Source organism: Diceros bicornis, chromosome X (genome assembly GCF_020826845.1).
Source record: "Diceros bicornis minor isolate mBicDic1 chromosome X, mDicBic1.mat.cur, whole genome shotgun sequence".
Classification (NCBI taxonomy): Eukaryota; Metazoa; Chordata; class Mammalia; order Perissodactyla; family Rhinocerotidae; genus Diceros; species Diceros bicornis.
In genome coordinates, this window is record NC_080781.1 from 36,112,796 (window position 1) to 36,122,464 (window position 9,669).

Genomic DNA, 9,669 nt, shown 5'->3' on the forward strand with positions numbered 1-9,669 from the left:
AGCCTTCTACTTGACCTAGTTGGAAGAGTTGATAGAAAAAGGTTCCGCCTCTGTCCAGCTGACATCTGGAGTTAAGGTTATATTATTGGCCCCGTCTAACATGGTGTCTCTCCAACCCAGCAGCTGCCCTGTTTACAGCCAAGTCCAGCACAGGGTCCAATAACCTTGCTGGAAGCTTGATGCCTAGTTCACAATTCTTAGGGACAAGGAAAAGCTAAGTCAAGCCTCTGCTACATCAGAACGTTGAACTAGCTACAGTTTACATCTGAAGCATTGCTCCAAGGGCTAAGCGTTCTCCAGCGAAGTCTGCAAGGGCTGAATCCCCTTCCCAGCAGCTGAAAACACATGGAGTGTCCACGACAGATGGACTGAAGATACTAGAAGCTGAGCAAACTTACAGAGGCAGCAGCAAGCATATTCTACACACTCCTTGTATCGCCACACCTTCAGGTTCCCACAAGGGCTTGGACAGGCAAGGCAAGCTAATGTGTACATGGTGGGAGGGACTGAATAATAGGCCAGGGGTGTTTGCTAGGAATTTGGGAGTACTGCTGAGGAGGGGCAGAAATTATGAATATCAGTGGTCAGGTTTACATCTGGGTACCTTTGTTCCTCTGCAGGAATTTCAGATTGAGCACACTCCACCTGTGAGGTGCTCCTAGCCAGAAAATAAAACTTGTACATCTTCCATGCTGCCTTTTCCCATCGGAACTCAAGACCGGATATGGGACCCCTGGCTACCACAGGGAAGCAGGCCATACCATTCTGCTTTGCTGCAGATGGCAATCCTACTGGAGGGCCGTTGAAGTCTTTATCTGATCCTCCATTTAGATGCTCAGAATAAAATTAATTTATAAACACCATTCTTTCCCATGATGATGTAAAAAAGTCTCTAGAGAGCAAGGGCTGGTGAACAGAAATTACCTGCACAGTGTCTACAATTATTCTTTTGAGATGTGTAAGAAGATCATTGATAGTTTATTTAATATGCTGTCTTTATGGCTTAATTTTAGTGACTGTTAAGGAAGAAAAAAGATCGATAGGCTTTTCTTTCATTCCCAACCTCCTGTTCTCTAATTCTCCCTTCTTCATGAGGCTTAATTTACCCAATGGGGGTTTTCAGGAATTGAATTCTTACGGTGGGAGGGACTAGAGCAGCACCAAAAGAAATATAATGCAAGCCACATATGTTTAGATTTTCTAAGTAGCCCCATTTAAAAAGGTAAAAACAAACAAGCGACATTAATTTTAATATTTTAGTTAACCCAATATATCTAAAATATCATTTCAACATGTAATCAATATAAAAAGTATTGATGAGACAATTTACCTTTTTTTTGTACTAAGTCTCTGAGATCTGGTGTGTATTTTACACTTACAGCACATCTCGATCCAGGCTAGCCACATTTCAAATGCTCAATAGCCAGATGTGGCCAGTGGCTACCGTATCGGACAGCTCAGGACTAGAGCACAGGCCACAGTGATGCCCTCCAGGTCCCCCGACACATGCAGACAGTGAACCCTCTAGGCTGCATTCTAGGAGAGCACAAGTGATGATACAGGCAGGAGGGGTTTAGACAGGGGTCAGATGCCGGGATTGCAGATGGGTTTTGCTGATGAAGATAACTGGAAAGCAAAGAAGAGGGCGTCGTGCGTGGGGAAACCTGTGTAACGTCTGGGAGGCGGAAAGAGGCCATTTGGAGGATGTGGCTATGCAAGAAGTATGAGAACTTGGCCGAAGGCCGAATCCTGCCACATGGACAGGTAGGATTTTACCTGGGGCGACCCTGTGGCTGACAGTTGCTCCTTTTTTGTCTTTTCTCCCCCGTCCCCGACACTCCCACCCCTACCGCCAGCGGTGGTCCTCTGCCTGCCCAGCGCCCGGGCCGAGGAGGCCTGCACGGGCACCTGCCCCACCGCCTGCGCCTGCAGCAGCGCCGAGCGCGGCTGCTCGGTGCGCTGCGACCGTGCGGGCCTCCTGCGGGTGCCGGCCGAGTTCCCGTGCGAGGCGGCCTCCATCGACCTGGACCGGAACGGCCTGCGCTTCCTGGGCGAGCGGGCCTTCGGCACGCTGCCGTCGCTGCGCCGCCTGTCGCTGCGCCACAACAACCTGTCCTTCATTACGCCCGGCGCCTTCAAGGGCCTGCCGCGCCTGGCCGAGCTGCGCCTGGCGCACAACGGCGACCTGCGTTACCTGCACGCGCGCACCTTCGTCGCGCTCGGCCGCCTGCACCGCCTCGACCTGGCCGCCTGCCGCCTCTTCAGCGTGCCCGAGCGCCTCCTGGCCGAGCTGCCCGCCTTGCGCGAGCTCGCGGCCTTCGACAACCTGTTCCGCCGCGTCCCTAGCGCGCTGCGCGGCCTGGCCAACCTGACGCATGCGCACCTGGAGCGCGGCCGCATCGAGGCCGTGGCCTCCAGCTCCCTGCAAGGCCTGCGGCGCCTGCGCTCGCTCAGCCTGCAGACCAACCGCGTCCGCGCGGTGCACGGCGGCGCCTTCCGCGACTGCGGCGCCCTGGAGCACCTGCTGCTCAACGACAACCTGCTGGCCGCGCTGCCGGCCGACGCCTTCCGCGGCCTGCGGCGCCTGCGCATTCTCAACCTGGGCGGCAACGCGCTGGGCCGCGTGGCGCGCGCCTGGTTCGCCGACCTGACGGACCTAGAGCTGCTCTACCTGGACCGCAACAGCATCGCCTTCGTGGAGGAGGGCGCCTTCCAGAACCTCTCGGGCCTCCTCGCCCTGCACCTCAACGGCAACCGCCTCACCGTGCTTGCCTGGGCCGCCTTCCAGCCTGGCTTCTTCTTGGGCCGTCTCTTTCTCTTCCGTAACCCGTGGCACTGCGACTGCCGCCTGCAGTGGCTGCGGGACTGGATGGAGAGCTCCGGGCACGTCGCCGATGTGCCATGCGCCTCCCCGGGCTCCGTGGCTGGCCTGGACCTCAGCCAGGTGGCCTTTGGGCGCTCCTCCAATGGCCTCTGTGTGGACCCCGAGGAGCTGAACCTCACCGCGTCCAGTCTAGGCCCCTCCCCGGAGCCAGCGGCCACCACCATGAGCAGGTTCAGCAGCCTCCTCTCCAAGCTGCTGGCCCCGAGGGCCCCCGTGGAGGAGGCAGCCAACACCACCCAGGGGCCAGGCAACGCCTCGCTGGCTGACGGCCTTCCCTCCCGTGGGGTGGGAGGCTGGGGCCACAACACCCGGTTTCTCTTCGGCTCTAGTCTCCTGCTCAGCGTGGCCCAGCACGTGGTGTTTACCCTACGGATGGACTGACACTGCCCCAGTGAGGTGGCCGGAAATGCCTTGGCCAGTGGGGCAAAGTTAAGTTACCTGGGCTTGAGGGTGTTTGTGGTTGGGGAGAGGAGAGCAGGATGGGGGCAGATGGTGAAAATTCCAGCGGGTGGAAGGAACAGTTTGCCTCCAGAGATGGCCCTGGGAAGAGAAGAACCCTGGGTAATGCCAGAGTGGGGGGTGGGGGGGGAGTTATGGATTTCTGCTCATGTCACATGGGCATTGATTGGAGAAAAGAAGCAAGAACGAACATGGGCCCTCCAGTAAGAAGGCTAGAAATTGGAAGCTTCTAGGGCTACAGGGCTCCAACCCCATTCCTTCCCACCATCTTCCAGGAAACGGCCTGCAATGCCTGAATTAGAGTCAGTCCATTGGCTAAGTACTAAGAACTGTGCCAATTCTCCTGGTGGGGCAACCCATTAAGCCCATTCCCTTTATTTTCTACTACAATCCTCCTCCCCCTCCCCCAGGGGCCTGGGGACACTAGGGTCCGGGAAAGATGGACAGGACAGGAGAGAAGGGGTATGGGAGAGGGACTTAGACCCAAGGAGGTGGCCGGGGTTCCTAGTGTATGAGATGTATCAGGAGGCATTTAAAACAAAGATCCATTTCATTTACTACACAGTTATTCCCAGGGGTGGCCTTAGCTGCAAAGGAACTTTAGGGCAGGGTAGGGAAAAAAAGGGGGGAAGTATCTTCAGACAAGTAAATTTGTAAAATCCTAAGAATATTTAAAAAAGGTTAAACAGGTTTCTCTACTGAGTCTTTCATATGCAAACATGCATTGTGAATCTCCCAGGGAGGCCACAAAATCCTCTTTTCTTAGCGTTTTGTGGGAAGAGTGTCCGGAAGACACAGAGATGCTATGTTAGCAGGGCAGGGAGTCTCTAGCTTGGATGATCCCATTACATGGGGAAATTATTATGGGCTGCACACTTTGGGGCTGACTAATGGCCAAGAGGAAAGGAGGCAGCCAGTAGCTGGGAAGGGGAGCTGAGAGATTTCCCAGGGTGGGAGTTGGCCAACTGTAAGCCCCCAGGCCTGAGTGCCAGAGCAATGGCTGTATGTCTGCTAAATACTTGCTCAAGCTGTTTTCCACACACGTGTAATGATGGCTGCGTTTGTCAGCATTCTGGAAATCCCTGTCTTAATGTCCTGAGTTCCTCTCTCTGTATTTGAAGAGGTGGGTTTTCAAAGCCCATGCGGATTCAGGGTGCACCACGCTGTCAGTTCTTCATGGTGACAGTGCTTCTTCTGTGTCTGTAGGTAATACTAAGTATTAGAAATGTTGCAGAAATCACCACCAAGGGCAGGAGTGTTCAAATGGGTTGTGACCATTAGTGGTCACCAACTCAATTTAATAGGTCATGACTGGCATTTTAAAAAACAAGATAGAACAGAAAAGTCACAGAGCATCACGTGTAATATTATAAGAATAAGTATTGTTTTGTGAAACTTTTTAAAAAATTTGTATGCATTTGTTCAGATTGTATATGTTTGTGTGTGTACTGAGTTGCTGCGTGCACTTTATATTTTATTGTGTCTTATGTTAAAGTTTGAAAGCCACTAATCTGGAGCGTTCATGATTTTTTTTAAACTATTTATTTTGAAAAATCTCAAACCTACAGAAAAGTTGCAAGAATAGTAGAATGAACAATAGTAGAACTTTGGCCATTTCCCTAGGTTTCTCAGTTAACATTTTACTATATTTGCTCTCTCCCTCTCTCCATATTATTATTATTTCTTACTAACGGTTTGAGTTAGTTGCAAATATCATGACCTTTAACCCCTAAATATCTCAGCATGTATTTCCGAAAGAGGACATTCTCACAATACCATTATCAAAATCAGGAGCTTTATCACTGATAGAATACTATTATTTAAAATATACTCTATATTGAAATTTCAACAGTTGTCAAAATGATTTTTTTAAGCATTCTTTTTTCCATGGGTTGAAAATGAGGTTCCTAGGTCAGGGCTTGTGTTCATTTCATCACGATACTCAAAACTCTAAATCCCTCGATTGATTTTAATGTTTCAAAGTGAATTCGTTCTCCAAATGTCTTTTCAGATGTGAGAACCAGATGAGGTCAGAAATGTTGTTTGTTCAAACGTGTGTTGTGGCCATGGTAACTGAGTGAGGATCACGAGAATCCTGGAGACCAGGTCTCTGCGTTTGGGTAACCATGGAAGTCCACAGCAGCCATGCAGCCTGTGTTACTGAGGAACAAGGTGCTGCCTTGGGAGGAATGTCCTTCCTTTCATTTGGAGCAGGTTCCTGAGAGTCAGCCTCAAAACGCTGCTCCAGTTCTGCCTGGGTGGTTAGATGGCCAGCTTTTTAATGAACATTTGTTTGGCTGAATGTTTTTGAACAAGTATCAACCCTGAAATAGCCTCCGGGGAGACAGATTTTTATAGAGCTACCCAGCCCAGTAGAATTCTGGGAACGTGGGAGTTACTTACTGCCAAACAGATCCAGAGTCGCCTGGAACGAGTTCCTAGTGAATTGTGGCCATTATGAGCTCTCATGAGAGAAAAGGGAGTGGAGAGTTCCCAAGTTCTGAGTTCATTAAGTTTCTCACCCCCTCACTGGCTAATTAGTACCTTGGGAAATATTAAGGTACTATGGATTGTGCTAAGCAAAAGTATGTGTAGCCGTCAGGATGGACCATGTTATGCTGTGGTAACAAACAACCCCTAAGCTTCAGTGGCTTGCTGAGGGTTATTTCTTGCTTGTGCTATGTGTCCAACGTGGGCTTATTAGGGGGGCTCTGCTCATTGTAGCCACTCAAGGACCCAGGCTGATGAAGGATCTACCGTTTTAGGACATTGTTATCCAAACACAGGTTCTAGGGTTTGCTGCAACAGAGAAGGAAAGCTTGGGAGAATCAAGCATCACTCTTAAATGCTTCCACCCAGATGCGACACATGTTGCTTCTTACATTTCATTGGCCAGAAATGTCACATGGCTACGCTTAATTTCACCAAGGCAGAGAAGTATGGTTCTCCTATGTGTCCAGAAGGAGAGGAGAACTGGGAATATTGGTGAACACCAGCAATGCTCCCAAAGCACTAGGGGTGCCAGGCAGCTCACCAGATAGACTCAAGCCTGGACATCTCAGAACTGTCAGAAGAAATAGAGGCTTGAGGGGGCGATATGGTGAGCAAGCCACAGTTTTTCTCTCCTGCCAGCACCCCAATTAGGTTTTGAACACAATATTTGCTCTAGCCAATAGGAATGCTGCGGCCTCATTGTGTTGGTTCTTTCAAGAAAGGGGAGAGAGAATGTAGAGACAAAAGGTTCATATTTTCCCCTTTAAAAAAATGTTTTCCACACAAAGACTCCACTTACAGTATTCAAATCCCTGAAACTTGATCTTTGGAAAATTCCCTCTCAGAAAGCCCCCTGGCTGTTTCTAAGAGGTCTCCCTGCGATGGTTTCACAAGGATGGTCAACAGCCCTCTGGTCTACCCACCTGTTTGTCAGGCCACCACAGTGCTGCCTTCTAGAGGACGCTGTCTGCTGGGTTCCCTCTGCCATCTTCACCCCGACTTCAAGAGGGGACCTACTCTCCCCTTTGATCCTCTGGCCCAAGGATGGCTTGGCCTCCCCCCGCCTCCCAAATCCCTCCCAGCACAGAAGAACACACCAGCTGAAAAGTGAGGGAGACTTTTCCAGGGGGTTGGGTATAATGGAAGAGAAGTAAGTAGCCCATCTGACTACTGCTGGATGTGGCTGTTGGCAGAATCCCCAGACCCCCATCAAGGGCCCCTGTGGCTGGGCTGGCTCAACTCCCTTCCCCACCCATACGCACTGGGAATGCCCAGGCCCCCCCCCCCCGTGTTTCTGAGACCAAACGCCCAGGGAGGACTTTTTTCTTGTCCCCCAGTCTAAGGCCCACCTCCCCAGCCCCACACTGGAAACTCCACTCTACCGACAGTGGCCGGTCTTGCCCTCTGCAGCACTCTCCATAAGATGTCATACACAGTCTCACGATGGGCTCCATCAGAGCCGAGGCGGCCAGTCAAGTCCAGATCCTCGGCCCACCTGCCTGCCTGCCTGCCAGTCCCTTCCTTCACCCCGGCTCCACGTTGCCTGACAACTGCTGCTCAGAGCTCCAAAACAACAAACAATAGTTCTGGGGACATCACTTAGCCTAAAGTTGCACAGAGTAAAGTAACATTTCTCTCCAAAAAGCTCCAACGTCTGGGAGACTAGGAGACACGCCTCTGATAAAAAGATACAGCAATCCCCCTCCTTTTTAAGTGTTACATGTCTGACCAATGTTTTTTTTATCTTGAAAGATAATCCTCTCTTTCTGTTATGGAACAGGACTCTTCACTTCCCCCTCTGAGACTGTGCTCAGGTTTTCCCGCAAGAGCGAGGGGTGGGCCCTGCCCTTCTATTTGCACCAACCCGATGGCATCACAGAGCAGAGGACAGTTTTTCCCCGAGGCCCACCCAAGTCTCCACCCTGGGGGCAGAAACTGCTTGTGACATTAAATGAGTTTTCCAGGTTCCAGAAATCTGAGAGCTCAATCTCTGCCCTGTTCAGTCTGTTGGCTAGGGAGTGTCTGCACCTACTGGCTCTCCTGGGGGCCGCGTGTGGGGGCTTGCATGGCCCTGCGGCCAGTGTGGTCAGGAAGAGCCGAGCGGGACAGGAGTCATACCAGGGAAGGCGGTATTTTTATGTTTCAAGCAGCAGTAACAACTGGATCTCGGCTCCCTGCTCCCCCCCCACACACACACACACTCACACACGCGCACACACACTCTCACAGGGCCTGGACTGATTGGAGAAGGAGTCAGGAGCAGCGCTTGCTTTCAGGGCACTTTGGCGTCTGTCTCTCTGTGGCCGAGGGGCGAGGCTGGAGTGAAACATGGCCCCCTCCACTGTGTGCCTGGCCAACTTCAGTTGCTGAATGAATGTTCCTTATATACCTTCTGTTTGTGTTCCAGGCAGAGAAAATTTAGAAGCACTTAGACAAACATTTGCAATTTTCAAGGGAGTTCCCTTGAAACATTGCTGACTTTTACAACTGTGATCCTGAGAGGAGGAAAAGAGAGTTTTTGTTCACAGCCAGATTGAGTGAAACACCAGCCTGCAGGGAGGCGGTGGGGGTCTTACCTCTGTGGTTTCCAGCGGCCGGGCAGGAGTTCTCTCTGGGCGTACATGACCTTGTAGCCGAGGCCCACTCGTGGCCCACTCCCGACTCATTAGTGGGTCATGGAATTGGTAGTGGCAACCAGCATTAAAAAATAATAGTGACAAAGTCGATGGGGAAACTTCAGCATGCATCACAGTTAGTAAGAAAAGTATTATTTCATTAAACTTTGCTTTGGTTATGTGTGATATATAAAAATGTATCTCTCCCATTGTGGGTCACAATCGTGAATATTTCAAAGCCAGTGTCATAGATCAGTTTGATTCCTTATTTGTTTTCAAAGATTGTGGGGTTGAAAGTAAAGTGCAGGACTCCATTTCGTTTGTTGATTATTGTTTTCCCAGTCAATTAATTTTCTTGCATCACCACCAAAAAGTGGACTAGCCTTATTTATACCCTGTGTAAAGACCTAGTTTGATCAAAAGAAGCAAGACTGGGCATTTCAAAGAGCACCTGAGCAATTAGGAGCTAGAATCGAGGTGCTCTTTGATCGGCCCGAAGAGGCAGCACGCAGTGGTGTGTGCAGAGCGGGCGGCTAATGAGTGTGGAGCTCTCACAGTGAGGTTCCGCACAGGCCCGCAGAGCACTCATGGCTGTTTCATTTAATCAGTTAATAACCAATAATGAGAAGGTCTTTGAATGACCCTCTTGGTGTCTTGCAGTGATATTTATGATTACAGCATCCAATAACATGAAAAAAACGCAGCAACCACCCAAGGGTAAATGATTACAGGGATTGTGATCATTTAGGATAAACCCTGCTATGTCACCTCTGTGCCCTGTTCCTAATATTAATTATATATAACTGCGTTTCTGAAATGTTTCTAATTCTACTCCAAAATGCTTGTTGCTCTAGAATTCAAATGGTTACCATTATTGACTACCTATTATGTGCCAGACAGTCAAGGCCTAGTCATATACTTCTCTCATATAGGCATTGTTATCCCCATTTTACAGATATTGAAAGTAAGGTTTAGAGAATTAAGTGACTTGCCAAAGGTGCAGAGCTAGTAAATGGCAAAACTGGGATTTTAATCTAGGTCTCTAAGCTCCAGACCCAGAGTAATCTTCCTGCCTCTAGATAGTGATGTGACACGTTTCACCTCTGGGAACTTTTCTCTTCTGGAGCTAGTTGTTGAAGTTCAGAGGAAATGACTGAAAAAAGATTCCAAAAGGATTATACACCATGACCAAGTGGGCTTTATTCCAGGTATGCAAGG

General features: G+C 50.0%; 1 protein-coding gene across 1 annotated transcript; it reads left to right on the forward strand.

The window, feature by feature from the left end:
- Nucleotides 1–779: 779 nt before the first annotated feature.
- NYX (nyctalopin) lies at nt 780–3,410 on the forward strand. Its single transcript, XM_058535064.1, is given in 2 exon segments — nt 780–827; nt 1,856–3,410. Coding segments are annotated over 2 exon segments (1,458 nt in total). The 3' UTR covers nt 3,266–3,410.
- Nucleotides 3,411–9,669: the final 6,259 nt, after the last annotated feature.